Source organism: Phocoena sinus, chromosome 13, assembly GCF_008692025.1.
Source record: "Phocoena sinus isolate mPhoSin1 chromosome 13, mPhoSin1.pri, whole genome shotgun sequence".
In the NCBI taxonomy this organism is placed as follows: Eukaryota; Metazoa; Chordata; class Mammalia; order Artiodactyla; family Phocoenidae; genus Phocoena; species Phocoena sinus.
This window is the reverse complement of record NC_045775.1, coordinates 20,725,389-20,751,638: the sequence shown is the minus strand read 5'-3', so window position 1 is coordinate 20,751,638 and position 26,250 is coordinate 20,725,389. Positions and strand designations below refer to the sequence as shown.

The window sequence follows — 26,250 nt, the reverse complement described above, 5'->3', positions numbered from 1 at the left end:
GACTGGAGGCTGCCCTCAGTTTCCAGAGGCTGACCTGTGCTTCTCGTCACATGGGCCTTCCAACATGGCCACTTGCTTCTTGAAAGACAGCTAGGGAGTCTCTGGAGCCAGTCTGCTGGCAATATAACATATTGTAATCAGGAAATGACATCTCTGTTGCCAAATTCCACTGCTTAGAAGTAAGTGCCCACCCACACAAGAGGGGTATGTGGATTATACAAAAGCGTGAATGCCAAGAGGTGCAGATCATGGGGGGAGGAGGGCACTGGAGCTTGTTCACTATAAGCAGTGTGGAACCCATGGTAGAAGTGAAGCAGGACTCGCGAGAGCCTAGGCTGCAGCTGGAAAGTGGCCAGGAAGCGAGGTCGCTACTTTCTCCTTTTCTCTCTGTTGCTGCCTGGTCTCTCATCTCTGCTTCTCTCCGTGTGCCTCCTCTTTCTGCTGATCTGATTTTTAAGCCTCTGTGCCTATGGGCCAAAGATGACCACCCTGGCCTCCACATGGCCTTCGGGCTTCACTATGACTGACCAGCCACAAGCATCTCTGTTTCTCACTTCTGTTTTCTCAAGAGATGCTGATTGGCTCAGCCAAACCAGGGATCCAGCTGCCCCTAGGTTAGGGGACCAACCTTGCCCAATAAACCACAACCAAGAAGAAGCAGAGCCACATAAATAAACATGGCTCCAGATGCCAACCACTGGGGGTGGAGATGCTGCTCAGGAACGGCAAAGAGTAGGCTGGGCAGATGCTCCAAAAGATGTCTGCCTCAGCTGTCTTTCCGTGGTTTCTAGAGCTAAACAAACAAAAACACCCAAGCCTTCAGGGAACTTAGAAGAGTAGCAGGTTCTCTTGCTGTTCAAGCCTCAGGAGCTCAATTGTGTTCAGCTCAGGAATGGGGAGAATACCCTTCCTCCTGAGAAGTCAGACAGGGTCCTCAGGTCACATAAGGAGGAGACACTCCCTGTCCCCCACACTGTCCCTGTATCTTCCCCCCCCCCGCCCCCCCCACCCCCGCCCTCTCTCCAGGGCCCCCTCGGGCAGTTTCCTTCCTCCTTGAGCTCAAGTACAGAAACAAAAAGCACAGAGCCTTCATGCAAATCAGCAGTGCAAATAGATGCCTAGGGACTCATAAACTCCAAGGCTTCATCAGCTAGACTCAGGCAAATCTGAATTCTCTTCGGGCTCAGAAGATTTGTTACCTCACAGAGCCGTCAGCAAGATTAAAGACGGGATGTGTGAATCTCTGAGCCTGGTGCCTGGCCTGTGATGGCTGCTCTATCAATTGAGGTGGTAGTGGTAGCAGTGAAGGAAGAAGAGGAGGAATAAAAAGAAGGGTCAGGAGAAGGAGGAAGAAAGGAGAGGATGGTGTTGGGGTCGTTCTTAGCCAAAGTCTGAAGACCTAACTCAGTGTTCTAACCCCTCGGTGCACCAAGTGTGGCCTATGTCCCAGCAGCATCAACGTTGCCAGAGGGCTTGCTAGAAATGCAGAATTTCAGGTCTCACCTTCCACTTACTGAATCAGAATCTGCCTTTTAACAAGACCCCCAGGTGGTTCCCCTGCACCGTAAAGTTTCCGAAGCACGGCTCTAACCCACTGGTTCTCCCACATGGCTGTTCACTGGGATTAGCCCTGGAGTTTTTAAGGCCTATGGTTGCTTGGGTCCCAGCTACAGAGATTTGATGTAATGGTGTTGGGTATGCCCTGGTTGGTGGGCTTTTCTAAAACTCTCTGGGCGATTCTTTTTTATATATATATATTTATTTATTTTATTTATTTACTTCTGGCTGTGTTGGGTCTCCGTTGCTGCACGCGGGCTTCCTCTAGTTGCAGAGAGCGGGGGCTACTCTTCGTTGCGGCGCGCAGGCTTCTCATCGCGGTGGCTTCTCTTGTTGCAGAGCACGGGCTCTAGGCACACAGGCTTCAGTAGTTGTGGCACATGGGCTCAGTAATTGTGGCTTGCGGGCTCTAGAGCACAGGCTCAGTAGTTGTGGCGCACGGGCTTCGTTGCTCCGCGGCATGTGGGATCTTCCCGGACAAGGGCTTGAACCCGTATCCCCTGCATTGGCAGGCGGATTCGTAACCACTGCACCACCAGGGAAGTCCTCCCTGGGTGGTTGTAAGGTGCAGCAGAGCTTGGGAACTACTGCTCTGACCTACTGTATCAGTTAGGATTGCACTTGGTTATGTGTAAGAACATACCTGTTTAAAAAAAAAAAAAATCCTGGATTCAGGCAGTCCAGAGCTGAGGTAATGGCTCCAGGAAGCAACCAAGGGCCTGGCTCCTTCAAGCCTCCTAATCTCCCATCTTTAATGGGACTGTTGTCCTCAGAGTCACAAGATATTTTCTGTGCCTACAGGCATCTCGTCATTCCAGGCAGGAAGAAAAAGGGACGTGAGAAGGGATAAGGACAAAATGGACGTTCAAGGGCACAGACGAAGTCTACTCTTCTTTCGCAAACTTTCTTGGAAGCTCCACCCAGCAACTTTGGCTATAACTTCATCGGCTGGAACTGTGTTACATGGTCACACATAGCCACAAAGCATACTGGAGGGTGGAGTATTTTAAGCTGGACATGGTGTCATCGTGAACAAGAATTGCAATTCTGTTAGGAAGAAGGAAGGGGTGAATGGCTCTCAGTCAAGTCCAGCAGGCCAGCCACACCTACCAGGACATACCCACTGGGCTCCAGTTTCTGCTTTGAGGGACCCTCCTGGCCTCCAACTGATCGATCCCCCTCTCTCAGCACCTCTGGGGAGACTTTCTACCTGTCAGAGACCAGCATCCCAGCACTGCTTTCCTGCTCCAGTCAGCACGGCTTCCACCAGTTGTAAATTACCCTCAGCCAGAGCACCTGCAGCGGATCCTCCCAAACCTTCCCAGGATCTGACACAGGGATGCTAGCGGCTGGGAGAGGCGAAGAGGCAACCTCAGTTCCGTGGGAATAGTGGTGAAAGCCTGCCTTGCCTCACTCAATCAAATGAGCTAATTTTTGTGAAAGTACTTTGTAAATTGCAAGGAATAACATGACAGAGAGATTGGAATGATGACGGCCAGAGGCTTTTGGGGGGACATGAAGGCTGAGCCCACCAGCTCTCTAATCTCCCTCGTTGCTGGGAAACAGCAAGAAGAAGACACTCCTCTCCCCAGAGTGGCCGGACGCAGGTCATGAGGCTGCTGAGGCCACATGGGCTGGCCAGTAGCCTAGAGCTCCCTGCCCCCAGCCCTTTCCCAGGCTGTTCTGCCCTTGCGCCACCAAAGAAGGGGAACTGTCCGGGACTACCTTTTACTCCAGCAAATTATTCTGTTTTCAGGTGGCTTGGGACCAAAGCCATGTCGCTTTGCTGTAGTCTCTGCATATGGGAGCTGGGCCAGCAGGACTCCTGGGGACAATGCGGGGCCTCAGGGAGAGGCTGCAGAGCTTCTCGTCAGCAGTGCAATGTCACTGCGGGGACCCACTCCCTCCAGTCCAGTGCTGGCCCCTCTGCACCTCCCCCCACCAGATCTGATCCATTACCCGTGGCGTGTCATAGCAGAGTTGTGCAGGGAGAGCTCAGATGAACATCTTGGGCCTTAGCCTCCGGCCCCTGGGGCTGATCAACATTCAGCCAGGGGAGAGCCCCCTGCTTAATGGGTTAGGTGCTCAGTTGTACCTTCCACATCCATACCCTTCCTTGGGAAACAGAGACAAAAGTCTAGGCTCTACCACAGAAGGATCCTATGACATCAGCAAAGGCATTCCTCCACTCTGGGCCCAGCTAAAAATTGGACATTTTAGAGTTATGAGTGATTGAGAGCATAGACTGACCATAGAGTCAGACTTCCTGGGTTTCCTCTTGTTTCCATCGCTTACCAATGTGTGACCTTGGGTGGTTCATTCATTCACTCACTCAACAAATATTCATTGAGCACCTGCTCTGTTCCAGGCACTATTGTAGGAGTCAGGAATACAGTAGTGACCAAAAGATAAAACTTGCTGCCCTCGTGGAATTTATGTTCTGGTGGAGGGAAATAAACAAGCTGACAAGTGAAACGTATAGTGTGTTAGGTAGTCTTCGGTGTTGGGAGAAAATGAAGCAGAGAAAGGGACAGGAAGTGTAATTTTAGACAGGTTCTGAGCAGTGCCCTGGGGGAAGCTGGCATTTGAATAAAGACCCAAAGGAACTCTGGGGTGAGTGTGTTCCAGGAAGGGGGAACCACAGTGCAAAGGTCCTGAGGCAGGAGCGTGCCTGGCCCGATGGAGGAAGGGCAAAGAGGCAGAGTGAGGGCAGGGTGGACCTCGGGGATCACTGTTGGGACCGGGCTGTCCTCTGGCTGAGATGGGAGGCTGTGAAGGATGAACAGGACCACTCTGGCTGCCGAGTGGAGAAGAGACTGAAGGGGGCAGACTGAGAACAGGGAAACTGGTTAGGAGGCTGCTGCGGGGTCTTAGAGAGCTGGGATGGTGGCTGGACCAGGGTGGAGGCAGTGCAGTGAGGAGGAGACCTCAGGCTGGGTTTACTGCCTCTGGGGCTAGAGCTGGGAGGGGAGAAGACAGTCAAGGATGACTCCAACCTGACTGGCCAAGAGACTGGAAGGGTAGAGTTACCCATTCGCCAAGGGGCAGCTCTGAGTGCTGCAGGTTAGGGGCCAGGGCGGACGGGGGCGTATCAGGAGTTGGGTTTGGACAGGTTGAGTTTAAGAGAACTGTTAGTCCTCCAGGTAGAGAGGACAGGAACGCAGGTGGATATATGAGCCTGGAGTTCAGGGAGAAGCCCAGGCTGAAGACACAAATTTGGGATTCATCAGCGTATTGATGAGGTAATAGGCTGAAATGAGATTAAGGAAGTAAACATGGTTATTTAATCTCTGTGTGTCTCAGTTTCTGCATCTGTGTTATGAGAATTAAATGCAGTGAAATACAAAGCACTTAGACCATAGCCTGGCACCTCTGTTTGTCATGGTGGTAATTATTGTACCTGCCTAAGTTGACTGCCTAAGTTGACTGCCTAAGTTACTACATGGCTGGTGAGCGGTTCAGGGACTGCGTTGGGTGTCCCAGGGGAGGGCTGTCAAGAATGTCAGTACAATTGTCTCATCCTGGCATTCAAGGCCCTTTGCAGTTTGGCTCACCTTCCAGACAACCCCTGACCTTCTCCCAAGCCTCCACTCCCCTCAAAACTAACTGATCTCTGCCACTGTCCCCAGCGACCCTGACCCTGACACCTCCTCCAATTGCCATCTTTGCAGTCCCAAGCCATTTAGTGCTTCTCTGATGCCTCTTCTTCCAAGAAGTCTTCCTCATTCACACCCCCAACCCCAACCAGACAAGAACACGCCCATCTGGAAACGCTTGGGGTCCTTGGGACGCCTGTTCCTCTCTTCCTGGAGCCAAGCCACTCGGGCACCTGACAGTCTCCCCTGCACCCCAACCCAGCCTGGGAGCTCCTTGTCGGCAGGACCCAGCCTGGTGTATCTCTGAGCCTGATGCAGGGAGACAGGAGCAGGGACTTGTGCCCAGGTCCTCTGGCTCCAAAGCCAGGCTGCTTCCTACTCCTCCTTGCTGCCCAACTCCTAGCCACCAAAAGATATACTGACCTGTAAGTTCCAGGGTTGGACTTTCCACAGCATGATGGTAGATGTGGGACCCGGGGACCAGCCTAGCCAGGTCTGAATGCCAGCCCTTTCACTTCCTGGCTGTGTGGACAAACCAGAAAACCCTCTGTGCCTCAGTTTCCCTTTGGTAAAGTGAGATTCATAAAAAGTTAATTGTGAAGATTCAGTGAGTTAAAACAGGTGAAGACCTCAGGAGAAGTCTGAGCAGGTAGTACAGACCCAACCAATGCCTATTATTATTATTATTAAGCACCACCTTTGCCTGCAGCCTGCCCTGCCGTTGCTGAGCCCCACCCCTCAGGCCCGCCCAGGTCTCCCTGAGTCCCAGGTTCAGGCCCACCTGGTATAGTTGGGCTCTGCGGGGCCTCCCAGGGGTTGGTGGGAGTCTGTAGGTCCTGGCTGGTGCCGTGGCTCCAGGACTCTTGGAGGCCGAGGAAGCCCCTTTCCTCTCACCCTTCCTCTCAGGCCCCGCCCCCTCTTTGCAGATTTTAATGAGAACGGCTCCATCCACGAGGAGGACCTACAGAGGATCATCCTTCAACGGCTCAACAGAGACGACGTGTCAGAGGACCTGCTGACCGACCTCACCGGCCACGTGTGTGCCCTGGGCTGTGGGACGGTGGCTGGTGTGGGCCCCGCTATCACCTGAAGCCTCTTGATGGCAGGCAGGGTGAGGGGCACTGAGGGATGGGTGCTCACTGGAAGCAACTACCCCCAATTTTCTGTCCTTCCTCCAGGATCATGACTCCCTTCCTGGGTCTCCAGATCAGTAGCCCACCCCAAGGGGCCCTCCCAGCAACACTGCAGCCACTGCAGGCAGGTGGGCCAACAGCAGGTCAGCCTCAGGTGTACACTTCACAACATCCCCTCTCCTACATAATTCCAGCACAACGCCCAGGTGTCCTAGAGTGACAGTCCAAAGTACGGCAGGACATGAAGACAACCATGGACCCATTTGTCCTAAGACCATGAGAACATTTTGGTCTGGGTGGGAAGTAGGAGCAGATAAAACCATGAGGGCTCATCGCTGCCTCCCCACCCTGACTGAGCCCCTTGCAGTGCAGAGCCCCTGCCTGTGACTGGGTGACAACAGCGGGTGGGGGATGTCACCCTGTCCATCACCCCACACCCGTTCTCACTGCCAAGTTTGTCCTGGAGGCACCAAGAGGACTCTTCCCATGATGAGACCAGCCCACAAGGTCCCAGACAGCCACGCACATGACCTCATCTCTCTGCACCTCCGTGTCCTTGTCTGGGGCAGGGATAGAGCACCTGCTTCCCAGGGGACTCCAGGGACGCTAAGCACCCAGCGAGAGCTTGGCTTATGGTAGCACTCAGCGTGTGGAGCTCGCCCCCCACGCCTGCGCCCCCATCTCCCTTTCTGATTCTCTGGCTGCTTCTGCACCCCTGTCCAGGTCCTGAATGAGTCAGATCTGGACAATGACAACATGCTGTCTTTCTCAGAGTTTGAACACGCGATGGCCAGATCTCCGGACTTCATGAAGTAAGGTGTTCTGGAGTGAGGGGGGGATGCCCAGCATAGTGGGGGACAAGAAGCCCCCCACCAAGTCTCCCTCGGCCAATGGGACACCTTGGTCTTCCCAGTGAGGTCATGAGTTTCCAGGGCAATTCGCAGATTCTTTCAGCATCAGCAAAACTGGAGCTTCTGAGAAATGAGGTAACCTGGAAAGAGACAGGGAGTGGGGTTCAAAAGACAAAGGTGAGATTGCATTCCAGGCTTTGCAAACGACGTGGGTGGTCCAGACTTCAGGCGCCGTCCCTCTACAGCCAACACAAAGCCCGCTGGGCTCCAGGACTGACCTGGGGAGTTGCCCTTGCCACTGTTGGTCCTGCTGCCGTGCCACCACAACCTCCTGTGGTCACTGGGAGCTGGGGATTGGCATGGAAATGTCGGGGGGAGCGGCAGGGATGAAGATGCTGGTGATAGAGCTCAGAGAAGAGCTCAAGCCATTTCCAAACCTTCCATCAGGCAGAAAGGGGCCTTAATGGTCGTTAGCTGTCCAAACTCCTTTGAGACAATCGGCCATCTCCATACTGGCTGTATTTAACAGTCTTATTTGGGTCCTTACAGTTGTGGGAAACATACCACCACTGAAGGCAGCCCGTTTCATGAGGAACAGCCCTTTTAGGGCAATCTTCTCGCACTGAGCTGCATCTGTTTGCCTGTGTCTGCCACTCCTGGGCCCTTTCTGCCCTTGGTCTTCAGTCTAGGTGATTTTGGTAGCAAGGAAGAGTGCCCACTCAAAATGGTTTAACCAACCACTCAAAAAAGAACAAAAACAGATAGACCTCAGAGAGCACCTGGTCGGGGGCCCAGAGTCTCTGCCTCTGTCCTCAACAGCTCTGCACTTTGCTTTACGTGCAAACAGCAATCTCTGCTTTGTCAGACGTGAGGCCAAATGTGGCCTCCCACAGCGGCCAAGTTTATGTCTATTCGGCTCAGTGAATGTCCCTCAGCTCTGGCTCTAAATTCTCAGAGAATCTGATTGGCCAGCTCCAGGCAGGTGTCCAGCCCTCTTCCAACTGCCTGGCTGGAGCAGAGGGCCCTCCATTTCAACATGGTTGCCAGAGGGCTTAGCCTGGGCAGACTCTCTAAAAGAGGATCCACACTTGGACCACCCCCCACCCCCAACCGAGGTAATTCCTCTTCCTCCATAACAGCCCAGCACATGACTGGAGCTGGAATCCTGTCTGCCTTGAGTTTTTTCTTTGAATCTCTCCCGTTTCTTTCCACTGTTTCCAGCACCACAAGGTTCGGACAGCCTTTGCATTCTAGAGCTGCTCAAAGGAGGCTTTGAATTGGCTTGGGAGAGCTGCAAACTGGCCATCACTCAGAGAAAGGGACACAAGAGGTGTGAACCCAGAAATCAGAGGGGGCTTTACAACTGCAGGCTCGAGGTGGCTAATGGAATTCTTTCTTTCAGCTCCTTTCGGATTCACTTCTGGGGGTGCTGATGTGACCCCAAATACCTGCTCTGGCGGCCTTGAGGGGGACCCCTGGAACTAGGAATTCAACCCCCTGCGGGCGGGGCGCTGGGGGAGATCTGATTAGAAGGATGACTTTGTCCCCATCCCTCCCTCACTTCTAGAATATTGTTTATTCAATAAAGCAGAAGAAAAGCCTTTCCCTTTTTCCATCAGTTCATCATTTTTTGAGTGCAGGGTCATATAGAAGTACTTTTTATTAAGAACTGTTCATTCTAGGGCTTAAGTTCGCCAGTGATGCCAAGACTGGGATGGCCAGTCCTTTTGAGGTCAATACATGTCACAGCAGGGACCAGGCCAAATGGGATGAAATTCACCAGGAAAATACACGTCCTGCCCTCCCTTCCCTGGAGCCTCCCTCGGCACCCCTGCACCCTCGGGACGCGACAGTGTGTGACCAGCGATCAGGGTTTATTTGCTTTGCCATTCAGCCAAGCCCTGGAATGAATTTGGCCACCACAGGGGCTCTTTGGGGCCCAGCTGGTCTGGCACTCAGGAGAGGCCCCTTAGGGGGTCTCTGAAAGCTGTCAGATGCCTACCTGATGGGCACATGTTTTTTTCTTGTTTACACTGTCCTCAGAGGAGGAGGTGTCTAAATGCTGGCTCACAGGGGAAGCTCTATTTCACCCTCCGCGTACTTGAACCTGCTGTGGTCGCCTGGCCTTTAGGGGAAGTAAGAGCCCTTTCTTGATGGAGTCCCTTGATCAAATCCAGGAGGTGCTGGAATGTTGGAGAATTCCTATGGTGTGGGTACACACCTGACCCAAGGTTCCTATTCTAGATCCTGTCTCCAGAGGGGCTGTCCCCTGCATTCTGTGCCCTGTCCCGCAGACAGGAGGCCTCCCAGGAGGTAGTAAGCAGCGGCCTCCAGACCCCGAACCTCCCAGGCCACGTCCAGATGTGACCTAGGAACCCAGTGTCCACTCTGGCGTAAAGGTCCCTGATGCACAGCGATGCCTTGAAGAGTGTCTTAGTCTCGGGTCCCTTACCTCCTGTCCCCTTCTAGAAACAGTCCCAGGGGTAGGTCCCAAATCAGACTGTCCCTGCCAGCCTGGGAAGAATGCAGAAAGTGGTTTCTTCTCTCAGGCACCACAGGGCCCTCCGGGATCTGCGTCATCCCCACCCACATGGACCACAAGCAGAGTGTGTAGTGGAAATAGCAGAGCTTGGGAGTCAGAAAGGCCTAGGTTCGAATCCTGTCTGTGCCACTTCTCAGCTGCACGAGTTTGGACAATTCTTTCCACCTCTGAGCCTTGGTGCCTTTATCAGTAAAGTGGGGGCAACACCCCCTCTCTCACAGGCTATTGTGTGAATGAAATGCCGCTGAGCCGAGGCTCAAGTGGGAATTCTTTTGCATCTGACACCAGCGCAGGCATTCCAGGGCCACTGCACCCTCATTCTCAGACATGGCATAATGGGACTTCCTTGATTATCCCATTGGAAGCAGCTGGGAGGTATCTCTGTGCCTGAGTGACCTGCCACCAAGACTCAGGAGCCCTACAGGCCTCAGGGGAGAGGTGTGTGGGTCCAGCAGGGTGCTGACACCGCCTTTTCTTGGCTCTAACACCTGGGGTGAGCATTCCACAGGCCCCTCAGACACCGTGCTGTGTGACCCTCAGTGCTGTCCTGCTGTGGCCAAGTGGTCCTGGGGCTCAGAGGAGAGGAGCGTGGGATGGTCACGGATAAAGATTTTATCCCAAAAAGCCAACCTGGTGATGCCGTGGCTCTCAGGCATCGGGCTCTGCACTCAAGGTAGCAGTCCCGCATCTGCCGTTCCTGTGGGGCAACCCTCTTCCCCGACGGGAATGTCTGGTAGGTCCTCAGGTTCTCAGGGGATACTCTTTTTTTTTTTTTTTGGTACGCGGGCCTCTCACTGTCATGGCCTCTCCCATTGCGGAGCACAGGTTCCGGATGCGCAGCTTCAGCGGCCATGGCTCACGGGCCCAGCCGCTCCGCGGCACGTGGGATCTTCCCGGACCAGGGCACGAACCTGTGTCCCCTGCATTGGCAGGCGGACTCTCAACCACTGCGCCACCAGGGAAGCCCAGGGAATACTCTTAAAAGGTGCCACTTCTTCTTCAGCCCCAGAGGAGGCCTGGGGGTGAGGATGGAGCTAGTGTCATGCAGTGAACCAGGTAGGGAGGGTGAAAAAGGCCCGCTTCCCAGCCCGTGCTGCCGATGACCCTGCCGGCTGCTCGTCAGCTTGACCCTCGGAATGACTTGTGTTTGCACGGCGGTACAGTGGTTAAGAGCAAGGACATAGGTGTCAAGAAGCTGGGATGGATTCTGGCCCAATTCCTGCTAGAAGTGTACACATGTAAAAATGGACTAATGTCGGTACCTCCCTCCTAGCTCTGTTCTGAGGAGTAGATGAAGTAATGCGTACAAAGCACTTAACACAATGCTGAGCAAGGAGCAAACACTCAACAAGTGTTACAAGGAATGTGCTGCTGCTACTGGCGATGATGGTGATGGCGGCGGTGACAATGGTGATGGTGGCGGTGACAGTGACGGCAGTGGACCTCAGGGAAGGACAGGGACTTTCCCCAGGCCACAGAGATGATCGGGGTAAAGCCTGAGTGCAGACACCGACCCTCTTACTCCCAACCACCTAGTTGGTCCCCTGTGTTAGATGTGAAACTGCCAGGCAGTTTGGAGAAGGAACAGAGCTGGGCGTCCTGGGGTCCCACAGCTGCAGGAGAAGCAGATCCTGCCTGGAGAGGTCTCAAGGGGAGACTTGTCCCCAGACAAGGCCCTGCACTGTCTCCAGGGATGGACTGACTCAGAGCCACCCCAAGGGTGGAGATGGCCAACCTAGAATCCTAGAGTTGGCGTTGGGAGGTCCGGGTTCCCTCCAGTTCTGCCTTCAACCAGACTCGCCATGGCACAAGTTCCCGAGGCCGTTGTAGGGTCTCAGTTTCCATATTTAGAAAATGCGCCCATCTGTCCTGTACAGAAGAACCTATAGAGGATGTTAAATTGTATCTTTAAAAACCATTCAACTCTATGGAAAGGGTTGCTGCCTTATCAATAACAATGGCAAGGCTCAGGGCTCTTGAGGCGAGCAATGGGTCAGCATGGAGTTGGAAACCCAAGATCTGCCCACTGACCTCCCGATGGCCCCTACTCCACAGGACACCTCACAGCATAGACTTCTGATCCCCCTGCCTGAGTGGCAGGAGGGAGAGTGAGGAAACCACATGCCTGATTATCTCACAGGGCAGAGCCGGCCTTCCCCGGGAGAAGAAGCTCTCCCAGATAAAAGCAGCAAAGGGTGGACAGGGAGGAACTTTCACATTTGTTAGAGGGACGGTTGGACTTTGAAAAATGTGTTCACTCCCTTAAAGGAACATTTTCTGAGTCTGGGCTGGGGCTGGGGAGACAGCCCTGCTTTGTGTAGTACCCTCTGGGTCCACCAGAGGGCAGACGCTCCTTGCTGCACCGAGGGGCTGTGCTGGCGTTTGGACGAGTGTAGCTGCAAGGCTGCCATTGCAGGGGGAGAAGCCTGCAGACTCAGGCCAGCAAGGCTTATGGGGTTTGCTCCCAAACTCCCAGGGCAACTGAAAATGCTCTTCCTGATTCCACCCATTCAGGTTCCTGGCATCCCTCCTGAGGCTGCTGAAACCTTGACCCCCTCGCTCTGTAACTGTCACCCTGTGTATTGTGGGGTAAAGTCTTAACACATCACCCTCTGCGACCAAGGGGGCTAGTGGGAGGGACAAGAGCAGGGTGAGCAAAGACGCTTGGGACACAGAGAGCACAGCAGACACGGCTCAAGACCCCTGGTTAACAGAGAGAACCAAGACTTGTTTGGGGAAATGGAGGGGAGAGGAGGGGCGAGTTGGTGACATCAGAGAGCATGGGAATCAGACTTCGGGCAAATAAGAGATCAAAGCTCCCCAGTCAGCACAGCCTCCCCTGGGCTCCCCGCCCTCTGAAACCTGGACCTGCCCCCACGTCGCCACTGAGGTCACTCTTGCCGAGGTCACCAGTGGCCCTCCTGCAGCACTGGACACTGTGGACCGCTCTCTTCTTGAAATATCGCTGGTGGTTTCTGTTACTCTGCTCTCTTGTTCACTGTTGGTTTTCACCAACACCTCTGTCCTTTCCTTCTCAGTCGCCTTCTCATCATGTTCCCTCTCTGCCCACTTCCTCCGGGGTCTGTCCAGGGCCCACCCAGTCTTCCTGGTGATGGCCTCCATGCCGTGGCTTAACCTTCACCTGTGTGTGCAGGACCCCTGGTCTCCAGCTCCAGCTCAGAAGTTCCCTCCAAGTTTCAGACTCCTGTGTACGGTTGCATGCATCTCCCTGGGATGTCCCCCAGGCCTCACCTCCCACCTCCACCTTCCCTAACAGTCTAGTCCCACCTCCGTGAAGAGCACTCCGCGACGTCCAAGACAGAACGGGCATCCATCTCCCCCAGCTTCATCCCTCACATCCGGTCAGCCACCAAGCCCTGCAGCTGCATCCCCGCCACCTGAGCTCAAGCTGCATCGCCTTTCACCCGGACGGCGGCGGCAGCCTCCTCCCTGCTCTCCTGCCTGCACTCACACCTCCAGCCCATTTTCCTTGCCACCTCTTCTAAGTCTAGGTGGGTCCCACTCTCTGTTCTCTCTGTGTCCTCAACCCCTTCCACCAGCTGCATCTCACCCTGTCCTGCTACTGTCCGCTTACATCTTGTCTCCCTGCTAGACGGGGAGCTTCTCAAGGGCAGAGTTTGATCACATCTTACTCACGTTTGATCCCCAGTTCTCGAACCAGGTCAGGCACGTGGTCTGTGGGCAGGAAATGTCTATTAAACAAACGACAAGGTCGGTAGCTGACATGCCAACAGTACCAGTGATGTTACGGTGGGACCTACAGACACAGACACTGAAAGCCAGTGGCCATGCTCCAGGGCCCTCCAGTGCATCTCCTGAGACCACCCCACTGCAATGCTTGACGTCTTACTTCCTCTTGGTTGAGCTCCCTCCCCGACACGAAAACATTCCCAGGGAAGCCCTGGAAAGTGCAGGGAGCTGGCGAGGCCACTGCCAGTCGAGGGCTTCTCCATTTCAGGAACTCTTCCTGCACCAGAGCCCAAAGCACAGTGAGGCCTTTGAAGACGTGCTTCAGTATTACCTCTGAGGTCTGCCCTGGGCCTCAGCCTCCTCACAGGTGGAATGGGTGTTGGCCTAGAGTTAGAAAGAAATGCATGATTTCGTCTTTGGATGAAAGGCAAGAGAGTTAAGCACCGTGGTTACTGATGCACCTTCCAATGGCTTTGCACTGTAGGCAGAACAGAAGGAGTCCTGCCCCGGTTCCTGGTCCCACCCTCCCTCCGCAGCTCTACCTCCCTGCGATCCTGCAGTGTTCGAGGCTAGCCCGGGGCCAGAGCAGTGAGCGACGGGGCTGCAGAGCGGAGAGACCCTCCACTGGACTCAGGCCTTTCTCCAGCCTCACCTCTCTTGTCCCTTGCCTTCTTTCTGCCCTGGGTGCCTTGACCATGGTGGTCCTAACCCTCTCCCTCCTGCCTCAGTGACCCTTCCTGTTGGCCCCTTCTGAGTTCCTTGCTGGCGGCCACGTCTCCTGTCCTCGAAAGATGGTGGGCTTGGTGAGTGCCTGTGAGCCTGTGGGGTCGCCTTGGCCACTTTCAGGACGGAGTCCTCCTCTTTGCCATGGCCTTCCCCCTCCTGGGCTGCAGCGCCCTCTCCTGCCTCACCAAGGCCTCACTCCCCCATCTGTCCATCCCTGTCTCTCGGCCTCTGTCCCCCCTCCCAGCCATCCAGGATCTCTCCTGCTCCCCTAGTGTCTTCTCCTCAGCCCACAGACATTCAAAGCTTTTCCTAGATTGCAAAATTCCACACTTGGCCTTGCTGCTTTCTACAACCCTTTCTCTTCCTTTATTTCCAAATTTCTCCAAGGAATCCTCTTTACTACTTTCTGCCTTCATTTCTTCTACTCCTATGCTTTCCTCCTGACCCGTCACTTGAATGTGTGCTTGTGCTTTTTCATGAAGGTCATACAAGATCATCCAGTCGCCACATCCAACATCCTAGGCCCCCACTCCCTCTCTGCAACATTCGCACTGATGAAGAAACTCATTTGGAAGAAGCATCACCTAAGATAAAGAGGCAGAGCCCCTGAAAGTTCTTTGTGCTGTGTGTGAAATGTCATAAAAAGAACAGTGCCATCATCTAGAAGTCAAAGACAAGGGGTTGGGAGGTGCTTCCTCCTTCATGGCGATGAGTCGCTCGGTGTGGAGGGAACTGTCCACCAGCCATCTCCAGCCCCCACTTGCTCTTCCACATTAGAAGTGGAGGAACATCTACCTGAGGGGGTGAAGCCCACTCTCCCTCCCTCTTTTGCTTGGAAGCAAGGAAGCCCACCCTGCTCCTCCACGCCCTTTGGGGGACCCACTCTGCCCTTCAGGAGGAAAGCCTGTCCCAGCCCAGCCTGGCCATCTCATCCAGGCTCAGCGTCAGCCCCACTCTCCAACGCGAGCTTCCCCTCTTTTATCTTTTCTTTCTCAAGTGGTTCAGAACGCAGGGGATGAAAGAGGTGCTGGTCACCAGCTGCTGCCAAACTCCAACACAGAGAAAATGAAGCAACAGAATGAAAACTAAAGAAACAACCGTCTACAGCACTCTGCAGAGAAAAGAGCATGCCCCGAGAATATCGAACTGGCCAGTCACCCAGGTATAAAGGCAGCTGCATGAAAGGACTCAGGAAATAAAGCACCCAAAGCTCTTCTTGAAAGCGGTGCTCACTGATGAAATCCTGCCAACTAAGAGATGATTCAAAAGAAAAAACTACTCAGGAATGCAGAACCTCTGTAAGAATGACTGGTGGTTACTTCACATCTATTTAAGTGCAGAGAACCAAGAATAGCTACTAGGTGAAGGCTGGCTGCAGCAAAGAACGTAAATGTTATAAAACCTGTCAAAGGAAAAATAATTTAAGCAACAAAAGTTGGGGGTGGGTGGGTGGAGGGGAGATGGGCGTGCCCTTAGAATTTCTAAAGCATAGTTCAACCCGTGGCATCTAAAATCGAAACCCGTTGGTGAAAATAACGCAATGTAATTACTCTAACCCCTTAACAGCGCTTATTTTCTCTCCCTCTCTCCCTCAGAGGGAACTTTTAGAAACGGAGATCTCTTATGATGAATTAGCATTTATCTGAAATCTGTTCTTCCACTTTACTTCAGTATCTTTCTCTTCAGTTAAGTTTGAGTAACATTAAGTTTCATGCTTTTCATTTTAAAATAGTAAGTATGGAAAGATCATATTTTTATAAAATTGCTCGCTTATCTTTCTGTCCATGGACCCCTCCACCCATCCATTTAGCCTTTTATCTGACTATACACATAAAAAGAAAGCTAAAGTGATTTTTAGGTTAATTCTAGGTGTTTGGATTTGGGGTGATTTGTTGCGTTCTTCTTTACCTGCACAGGTAATACTTTTTAAGAGAGTCAGATGGCATTAAGAGTCACTTTATTGGGAACCCGCTGTGTGCCGGTGCGATGCTAGGTGTTGAGAATACAAAAGCCTGCATTGCTCAGCCCCCTTCCTCCCACCTCCCCCCCATTCGGTATTTATTGAGTTCTGGCGTGTGTGTGTGCAAAAATGGTGCTGGCAGTCAAGGCTCGATTCAACACGAGGAGGGAAGGCCCATTCCCCTGAAGGTCGGGTGGGGAGAGTACTGGTGGAGCTCCATGAAGGGGTCTCCATGGGGGGAGGCTTTGAGGATAACCTCAGCAAGGAGGAGGACAGACTGGAGTCTGGCTCTCTTCCCCTGCTCATCTCCTAGGTGCTGGTGTTGCCCCAGGGTCCTCTTCTCTCTTCAGGGACCCACTCCCTCTGGGAGAGCTCGTCCACGTTAGACTTCCAGCACCGGGGACACCCAGAGCGGTGTCTCCAGCTCCGACCCTCCTCCCGGCTACAGATCCACACACCCAGCTGTCCAGCGAGGGCTTGCCCGGGGCCCCCAGACTCAGCACAAGTGAAGAGAGCCTGCTTCTCCTCCTGGCCGTCTCCGTCCTGGCTAACACCGCCTCACCTACCAGAAGCCGGGCATCACCCTGCCAACTGTCACATCCAGTCTCTCCCTAAGTCCTGCTTTTGCTCCCTCCTTAGTGACTTTCCCACTGCCCTCCTCCATCCCATGGCTACCAGTCCTCCTCTTGCTTAGCTGGACAGCCTCAGATCTCCTAGCTAGTCCCCTAGACCAAGTGTCACCCCTGCAGCCTGTCGTCCACACTGATGCCAGAGTGACCTTTCATCATCTGATCACCATGGCTCACCTCTCTTTTCACTTCCCCTCGGGCGCCCTATGCCCCGGAAGTGTTACTCACATCCCTGGGGCCCCACGTGCTCTCCAAGCCTTCACACACGTTTCCTCCACCTGCATCTCCTCCTGCCTCCTGGGGCATCTCGCCCTCACTCACAGAGCCAGGCTCCCTGTCGCCTCCCCTGGCCACCCACCCTCTGCCCAGCATCTCTGCCTCACAGCAGGATTGCGATCCTTCATCACCAAGATCCACATGAGCTCAGCTCCTCTGCTAATAGAGTGTTCTCGTCTATCCTCAAAACCTACACAGCCCCTGACACATGACAAGAGCTCAGTAATGTTCACTGAAGGAGGCCGAAGTCCAGAAGCCGGGGGCACCATTTCCTGGAACGCTGGGCTCCAGCGAGTCCCACCCACAGGGGCGTCTGCACACCTCAAAGAAAGGAGCTACAGAAAAGTGACATGTCATCGTGATTCTTGTCTTTGCCACCCCCAGGCTCTCCGCCACACTCCTCCTCTGCTCCCTGCTTTCCCACCTTCTCTGAAAGCCAAGATATTTGCATCCCAATAGAAGAGAAGCCCTCTCCTCCACAATCTTCCTAAGGTTCTGCGTGGGTTCTGGATTCCATTCAGCCCCTCTTGCTGTGGGCGGGGACCCGTGCACGCACGCGTGTGTGTGCGCGCACACGCGCGTGCCCATGCACGTGGTCATATTTATTTAGCCCTCGGAGGGCACACCTTGACTAGTAGGTCTACGCCCCTGTACGCACCTGCCTGTGCGAGCTGTGCGCATGACAGTGTGGTTCCGTGGTAGAGGCCCGTTTTTGTTGGGCTTGTGGCACGCCATGGTGGAGAGGACAGAGGGGAACGGCATGTTTCACAATGGGGCATCGAATGGTCCCTACGGACCCTCACACCTCCTCCTCGACCCCTTCGTCCAACCCTGCCCCTCACCCACCTGCGCGCCACACAAGCTTGGAGAAGGTGCTCATCCCGGTCCACAGTCAAAGCCCCCTGTGGTTACCGTGCATGCAGGGAGCCATCCCTCCCCGCCTCTTAATAGCACTGCTTGGTCCCCCAGCTAACATTCAAATTAATTACCGTTCACCATCAGGGATCCCACGAGCAGCTTATTAACTAATTAACTTGTTACTGTTCAGCCTGTTCTCATTCCAAGAGCACCCTCATCTCCACACACTTCCTGCTGAGTACGGTTCTGGTCAGATCCCTCCCTTGGGCAACAACCTTCAAGGGCTCCCCATCACCTGGGAAATTGAGAACAAACTGGGTCAGGTGCTCAAGGCCCTGCTTGACGTGGGCCCCTGTGAGAGGTCTTTCCAGTCTCATCATCCACTTCTGTGTCCCAGTGTAACTGAGCAGGACCCTATGGGGCTTTCCAGGGACAGAATCCCCAACCATGTCCTCCGACTGCTTCTTGTCTGTAGCAAAACTTCAGCCTCCTAGGCCTTCCCAGAGTTCCAAAGAATAAATTTAATCAGAGACGTGAGAAAATGCAGAAAGAAAGGAAAACAGTCAAGCAAGACAAAATAATAATAGTTCAGCCATTAAACAGAGTCAAGGACCTCCAGTTCCTCCGCAAGGACCACAGATAATATTCTGAGCCGTGTCCTTTGAGCCATTTTACAGATACTGATGCCACCAGGCGGAAGAAGTTAATTGTATGCTGCCCACAAGGACGTAGAACCCAGACTGGTTGGAACCAGAAGGTTGATGATGGTGACTCCTGATAACCTCACCACCAACCAATCAGAAGAATGTCCACGAGCTGACCACACACCCCACAAACCCCCTCCCTCACCCTATCTTTAAAAACCTTTGCCTGAAAGCCTTTGGGGAGTTGGGGGCTTTTGAGCACTAGCTACTTGGATTCCTTTCTTGGTGCCCTGCGATAAACGCGGCACTTTCCTTCACAGCAACCCAGGTCAACGGATTGGTTTTACTGTGTGCAGGCAAGCAGACCCAAGCTTGGTTCGGTAACACCAGCTTTGCCACTCCAAGCAAATAGGCCATTTGTTGCTTTCAAAGCATATTCTGCTGGTACCTCCTCCCCATGCCATCCCCTCCGCCCAGAAGATGTTTCCTCCTCTCCCCAAATTGTGATCTTATCCATCCTTCAAGGTACGTTTCATACACCCCCTTTCCCATCGAGCCTCTTCCGACCCACCCATAGACCACGCCTGTCCCTGCCACTGAACTGTCTTCGATCCTCGTGCCTCTCTTATGTCTCAATTCACATTCTGCTGTGTTGTAATTACCTGGGCCCTAGTATATTCTTCCTATCTGAACTGTCAACTCCATGGGGAGAGAGGGCTGGGTTCTACTCATACTTGCATCCCTGGCACCCAGTAGATGCTCTGTAAGTATTTGCTGAATTGAACTGACAAATGGGAGCACATCTCTATGGGCTTATGGGTTCTTCTGCAGAGAAGGAGGGTCCCTGTTACAAAGCCCAGGTTGCTGGAGCCCCCCATCCCCCATTCTTAGGAAGGCTCCCCAGGTCCTCAGGGCTGTGTGAGTGGCATCAGGTAGCTATGTGGGCACTTGGGCCTCCTACATCCTCCTGCACAGACGGCCTTTGCTTTGTCCCCCAGGATGCACGGGCAGGTCAAGTGTTCGGACTGGGAGCCCGGTGAGGTGTGGTGGGAGGCAGAGCGCAAAGGGATGGGTCCCACCTAGATCTGACCTGCCGGCGGGAAGCACAGAGTCTCACCGAGCCAGTCTCTTCCCTCCAAAAGCCTTACAACACCAGGATCTCTGACCCGAGAGCTCCCTGCTCACTGCGGGGAGGGCACACGGGCCAGAAAGTGGCACAATGTCTGAGGGCTGTACTGCCCAGAGCGGCAAGGGAGCGGGTGGGGCATCCTTGTCTGAGGACCAGCACCCTGTTCCCCTCAGTACCCAGAATCAGGCCTTGAACGCTGTAGAGATCTAACTGCTGACAACTGCTAGCAGTTGGGGAGAGCAGGGTGTTGAAGTCACACAGACCTGGCTGGGCAACCTGATGAAAGACCTCGGGCAGTTTTGCATCTGGGTTGACAACTGGGTTGTTGTGAAGATTTTTTTTTTTTTTAAGTTTGTAGAAAGCCTGGCATATAATAGGTGCTTATACATGGGGGTTCACAGTGCCACTACAGGGCATCGGGGACCTGGTTCCAGCCCAGCTCTTCCATCACCAGCCTGGGGCTCAGGCAAGTCCCCATCCCCCAGACCTCGGTGACCACGTCTGGAACGGGAGGTGGTGGTGGGGCTGGACTGCCTGGTTTCCGAGGTCCTCACGACTGCAAGTATTTCTGCCCCTATGAGTAAAACTGGTAAGGAGGACGATCTGAGTGTCCGAAGAGACTGGTTGCACTTAAAATCCTGTGATTCATCTTTGAAAAGACACACAAAATAATAATTACCCAAGTGTGGCAGGGAAATCTTGGATTCTTTCATTACGTTAACAAAGTTGCCAATAAGGTAGCATTTAGACACATAAGACAACTCAATTCATTCCTTGTTGATGAGAATCTTTAGGGAGAGCAGATCCCTCCCAGAAAGATCCAGCCAAGAAAGTAACACATAGAGGCTCAGCTGCTCAAACTAGCCCATCCACGCTTGGAACCTTATTTATGATTCACTTGTGATCACAATTGCTAGATCAGTCAGAGGACAGGGCACTCAAGGGAACTGCAGACGAGTGGCGTGGATAGAGAAGTATCCTGGGATTGCCTCTGAAACATGCAGCTTCCCTCCCCGCAACCTGGGACCGAGTTGGGGAGCCGTGGGGGAGGGTTAGGTTCCAATGGAGACTGTGGTGGGCTTAAGACAAAACTATAGCAATGTATGAAATCAAATTTCATGATAAACACCCAGAGTGTGGTGTAAACACCACTACCCAAGGCTGCAGAGATGGTTTTGAACTAAACCTTATGTATTTACACCAGACTGGGAACCCCTCCAGGGCAGCCCCCCACTTGTTTGTCTTAACCCAACACCTGGTCTATCCCAAGCACTCAACACATCTTTGTCAAAGGAATGCCTGAACGATTGAAAGAATTAAGAGGAAAATCCTTAGTCATCTTCTCTAACACACCTGGCTTGACTTCAGGAAACAACTGTGACCTGGTAAATCAGCTTTGTCTGATGGGAACCGAAGCAGCTTTTGAGCTCTCTAAGGCCCAGGAAAGGCCCTGTCCACCAAGGGGCTGGATTAAAGCTACAGAACCTGCCCCTACTTACTGTACTACCTCTGTGTGCAGAAATTATTTGAATATCACAGCTCCTCTATGTCAGCCTTATTCTGCTTCAAGAAAACCCAAACGTCACACAAAATATACACTGAGACCTTTTCTTTGTTTTGCAGCCTGTTTAGTTTGCAGAAGAGAGCACGTGTTTTTCCACCCACGTGGAGATCCTGCCTGCAAAACTCTCAAGACATTAATTTCATTCATTCGTTCAATACAGATGTGCAGGCGGCTTCTCAGAATCCAGCCCCCATCCTCAATGGCCATGTTGACTGGTAGAAGAGAGGAGACAATCTCACAACCTGGAAGAGGAGGTTGGGAGTGGAAATCTCAGACACTTTGAGAAAAAGGACCAAAGAATGGAAGGGAGCGGTCAGACTCGCACCTTAGCTGTCTGGAGTGTGAACACATCCAGAGAAAGGAAAAGTAGGTTCTGCCCTGCATCCTAAAATGCTACAGGTAGGGCAGGTCTGGGGGCTGGGAAGCTTTCAAAGGCAGCATTCTGTGAGGATTAAGTGAGGTCAGTGGGAGAACCGAGGAGGCGATCCGGTGGGTAGCGCACACCACTAAACGTTACTGCCGGTCCTGCCATGTCAGATTCTTCGAGCCCCGCTCCCAGATGCCCACCCGGTCGCCTTCGCTCCTTCAACCAACAAGTAATTCATGTTGCGGGAATCCTGCGTGCACGCAATGTAGTGGGGGCCGAAGAACCCGCTCCCTCCTCGGGGACTCCTCACCCTCTTGCTCCTGCCCGGCGTCTCCGAACACCAACCCCACACGTCGTCTCCCCCACCTCCCCCTGACCCGGACCCCAACCACGGTTATCCCGGCCCGGCGGGCTCCGCGCTCGCTAGGTACCGACTTCCTACCGAAGGGGACCTGGAGAGCCCCCACCGCGCCCAGCCACTGCCTGCCCTGAGAGCGCAGACCCCTGGGGAGGCCACCCCGCCAGGTGAAAGCTTGGCGCCCCGGGTTCCTTCGGCCCCCAAAGGGCGGAGTTTCGAGGCCGGTGGAGGGGTTTGTGGAGAGAGGAGGGGAGAGACCGCCCGCAGGGGCTCTGAGCCCCAGATTCAGGCGGGGCCTGGTGTGCGGCGGTCTTACCCGGGCATGAGGCCGGGGGCCACGTAGGCGGCGTTGAACTCGGTCAGTAGGGCGCCCGCGCCGCGGGAGGCCATGATGGGGGCGGCGAGCGCGCAGCGAGCCCGGGCGCTCCGGCCACGTGGTCGACAGCACGGGTTACCCGGCAACCGTGCGCCTGGCAACGCCAGGGGGGCTGCGCCGCCGCCGCCGCGGCGTTCCGGGGCTCCGCACCCCGCTCGCCGTCCTCTTCTAGGAGCAGCCAGGCGGGGCGCCCCCGCGAGATGTTCCCGCATCTCCACGTGCTCTCCTGTGTGACACCGCAAATCGCCGCTCTCACCCAAGCCTCCGTTTTCGCATCCTTGCATCTTTCAGCTTCCCCGCCAGGCCAGATGGGTGATGCTCCGAGGCGGGTCGGAGGTGGAAACGGTGCACAAAGCGGCAGCCCAAGCTCGGCTCAGCCCCAGGGCCCGAGTGGCCACAGGGACGTCAAGAGCCATTGCTCCCCAGGGTTTTCCACCGGGCCCCCGTTTCGCGGGGCCTCCAGGAGGGGGCCTCAGACGTGTGTCCCGCTTGGCGTGTTTGCCCAGGACACTGTAATTTAAGTGTGTGTGTGTGTGTGTGTGTGTGTGTGTGCACGGACGTCGGGAGCGAAGGACATTTTTCTCCTCAATCTCTCCTCTCTCCCTAGGAACTTCCTTCTCACCTCCGCTTGCCTCTCAAACTACTCCACAAGAGAGGTTTATAAGTAAGGAGCAAAAGCCAGTCGTGAAAAGGTCTAGTGTGTGATTTACACTTGCCCCAGTTCTGCAGCACAGTCCCTCCAGTGAATCCAGGGTTGGGCCTTTGCCCCAGAGAGCAAAGCTTCAGCAGGCCCAGGTGAGGTTTCTGGGTCATAGTGCCTCCCTCCTGTAAGTGTTCGGTGCCCGCACCCAGATTTCTCCAGTGACCCTCACCCAGCCCTGGGCCACATGTAAGGCAGGGTGGGACCTAAGGTCTTTAATTGGCAGGGGTGGCGGAGGGGTGATGACAGACAGCCTCCAAGGCACCAGGCTCTTTGTGTCTTGCCCCCCACCTGCTCCCCTGCTCCTCCTACAGCAGTCCTGGTGTCAGCGAGCACCTCTGAGTTTAGCCTCCTCCGTCACAATCTCACTTCATCTGTCAGATGAGAGGTGTTATCTTCACAGTTTGACCCTGTCAATGGCAGCTGATGAAGACCTCAGCTTCCAGAATCCTCAGAAGACTCTCTCGGACAGATGACAATGGAACCGGCGGGGGCACAGGCTTCCAAGAGGTGCAAGAGCAGGAAAACTGAGGCCCGGGGGGGGAAAAGGAGCTGAAAGGGAATGAATGGTTGCAAATGGGATGGAAGACCCTCCACCCATCCTTCAAAATGCAGCCACTTCTATAGATGTCTAAATTCTCCACGCAAAACGTGGGCTACGATAAGAACAACATTCATAAAAGTTGTAAAAGAACAACCTTTAGTTCTTTAGAACAACTCCAGGAAGGTGGTCCTAAAGACCCCCATCCCCAGACAAGGTCCGGTGCCCACTCCCTCTCCCCATTCATGGATTCCAAGCTGATCCACCCATGGACCCTTCGTCCTGGGTTCTATGCGTCTGTGTTCTAGTCCATTTGCCCCTTCTGCCTGAGGGCTAGCACTTATCATGTTCATCTCTGAGTCCCCAGCACCTGGTACTAGAAGGAGTTCAGTGCACATTCAGTGAATAAATGTTGTACTAAGAGTTACCCAAATGGGTAATAGTCAGGAGAGTGGAAATTAAAAAGTGGGATCTGGCTTAGGTTTCAGAAGGGTCAGTGGCTAAGCCAAGGGGTGCTGTGTGCTGACCGGATGGAATTGCTACCATTTCACAGATATGGAAACTGAGGTTCAGCGAAGTTCCAGGCCTTACCGAGGGCAAGTTCAGGGGCTTTCTCCTAAAGATGCACAGGTCCCTAGGAGGCCTCACGAAGCTGCCCCCCTTCACGAGAGAGCCTGGGGAGGAGATAGATTTTTTTCCCTGTAAAGCGCCACCAGGCTTTACAAAGATCACCTGACGGCCTTAGGGTTGGAACACGCTGGTGAATTTAGTTTTTTTAAAAAGAGACATTAAACATCTGTTGTTGTTTTTTTTTTTTAAAAATTAGACTTTCACTTTTACTGCATAAATACAATATTCTAAAATATTCTTTAATTCAGTATGGCTAGATAAATGTGAGAAAGGAGAAGGAATTGAGGAAGGAAAGAGAGAGAAGGAATTAGAACATAAAGAGAGAAAGAAAAATAGGGTAGAGTAGGAGGAGACATCTAGAAGGAAGGAAGGATGCTCTGTGATACCCTGCAGGTCGCTTGGACTATAGAATTCAAAGGGAGTGACCTCTTGCCAGCACGTTGTAAAAATTTAATATTTCCTTTTTTTTTTTTTTAACCTTTAGACTGTTCAGATAGGTCACCACGCTCACTCTTTTATCCTGTCAACATTCATGGGATATTCTACTATCCACAGGAGACCATGCGAGGCTCTGGGGACACAAAGGTGCAGGGCTCCAGGGTCTCCCAGTCGGGGGTCGGGGGAGGTAAGTGGAGGAGCCCAAGGAAGCAGTGGATGAGAGGGGACAGGGGCAGCACAGACAAGGACCTGACCCAGCCTGAGTGCCGTGCGGGTGCAGAGGCATTTCCGAGGATAGGCACCAGTCGGGCTGAGCCGAGAGGCTAGGGATGGGGTAGGGGCATTCCATGCAGGGCAAACAGCAAGAACAAGGGTGCAGATGGCCCTGCAAAGGCTCCAGGCTCGGGGACCCCAGCCCCCAGGGTCCCCTTCCCACTGAGCCCCTCCAGGGGTGTGCTGCTGGAAGAAAGGAGGGGCACATCTCCTTTGGTCCTTGGAAATTCTGCCACAGAAACCCCTTCCCCAACCACTCGCAGCTGACAGTTCTCCTGCAGCACATCTCGCCACGCCCGGGCCCTAGGACGGGGCTGGGTTAGTGCCCTGGACCTGAAGCACTGCCCTTAGTAAGACATAAGCCTCTGAGGCCTTCGCAGTCAGGCATCTCCAATCATGCTTAGCCCGGCTCCTGAGCGCCCCCCAGACAGCACCCCCATCCTCCCAGATCCCAGGGAGTCAGGACCCGGCCTCTTGGGGTCCTAATCTCCATGAGAGCAGGTGGGAAAGTACATTCCCTGTCCTCTTAGGGCTCCCATTTCTGAGGGACCGGCCACCAGGCACAGCCTTGATGCTCTCCAGTAGGTGCTGATTTTCCAGCTGAAGGGCCCTGGGCTAGGATTTCTACATAGCACAGTGTGACCCTTCCAGAGCATCCAGGCCCCCTGAGCCTGGTGGGCACCAGCAGCCCTGCTGGCCAGCTTGACTGGGGGGGAGGCGCCCTGAAACATCAGTGCAACGGCTCAGCCTCCGGTGCACACAGATCGTAAAGTTCCTTCTCCCCCCTGGGAGGGGCGCCGCCCCACACCCAGCCCACCGCGCTCACGCACGCTCCCATCTTCCCACTCCTGGTGGCAGAAGAGCTGGCCTGGCAGGCCCTGTGGAGGGGAGGGCAGGCAGCTCTGCCCCAGGAGCTGCGAGAAGACACCTGAAGCTGGGCCGTCCTCTATCTGGGAGCGGGCGGATGCTGAATAATGAATCGAGAGCGTCTGCGCCGCTAGGCTGCGCACGGGCGCACAACACACGCGCAGATACACACACGCTGGGCTGACAGCTCGGAGGGGTGGAGGTTGGCCGGGCTGTGAGTCTCTGGAAGGAGCGGCTCGGCTTGGTTGCCTTAGTCTCTGTGGGCAGCATCGGAGGGGAGAGGAGGCGGTGTGGGAGAGGAGGGAGGCACGTGTGCGGAGCGCCTTCCATCCACAGAGCTCGCTCCTTGCCCGGCTGCTCCCGCCTGGCAGTACCCAGGCTCCCGCACCAGCATGGCTCTGCTTGTCCACCTCAAGACGGTCTCCGAGCTGCGGGGCAGGGGCGACCGGATCGCCAAAGTGACTTTCCGAGGTAGGGACTCTCCTGTCTTATGGGGACCCCAGCTCCGGGCTGACGGGATAGGG

General features: G+C 54.2%; 3 protein-coding genes across 4 annotated transcripts in view; 2 read left to right on the top strand and 1 right to left on the bottom strand.

Annotated features, from left to right (window-relative positions):
- The window catches only part of CIB4 (calcium and integrin binding family member 4), a 47,786-nt gene extending 39,048 nt beyond the window's left edge, over nt 1-8,738 (top strand). Inside the window, exons 5-7 of the mRNA XM_032653213.1 lie at nt 6,080-6,189; nt 7,010-7,098; nt 8,540-8,738. Of these exons, the coding sequence (XP_032509104.1) occupies nt 6,080-6,189; nt 7,010-7,098; nt 8,540-8,570 (230 nt within the window). The 3' untranslated portion in view covers nt 8,571-8,738. The remainder of the gene's footprint in view (nt 1-6,079; nt 6,190-7,009; nt 7,099-8,539) is intronic.
- A 1,477-nt stretch (nt 8,739-10,215) lies between these two features.
- On the bottom strand, nt 10,216-22,291 carry FAM166C (family with sequence similarity 166 member C). The gene is made up of 3 exons (XM_032652231.1): nt 22,218-22,291; nt 10,310-10,440; nt 10,216-10,226 (listed from the first exon to the last, which is right to left on the bottom strand). Exons 1-3 carry the CDS (start codon nt 22,289-22,291, stop codon nt 10,216-10,218), a joined length of 216 nt encoding a protein of 71 aa, XP_032508122.1.
- Nucleotides 22,292-25,940: 3,649 nt separating this feature from the next.
- OTOF (otoferlin) overlaps nt 25,941-26,250 on the top strand; it is a 91,863-nt gene continuing 91,553 nt past the window's right edge. The window contains exon 1 of one of the 2 annotated variants that reach the window (XM_032652674.1): nt 25,941-26,197. In XM_032652674.1, the coding sequence (XP_032508565.1) occupies nt 26,119-26,197 (79 nt within the window). In that variant the 5' untranslated portion in view covers nt 25,941-26,118. The remainder of the gene's footprint in view (nt 26,198-26,250) is intronic. The other variant, XM_032652675.1, reaches the window with a different exon arrangement.

Bases quoted from the DNA above. Each gene is read 5' to 3' on its own strand.
- FAM166C (XM_032652231.1), bottom strand. From the start codon at position 22,291: ATGGCCTCCCGCGGCGCGGGCGCCCTACTGACCGAGTTCAACGCCGCC. The intron at 10,441-22,217 runs GTAAGACCGCCG...AAAAAAAAAAAG, and splicing joins GCCCCCGGCCTCATGCCCGG to AGTATCCCCTGAGAACCTGA.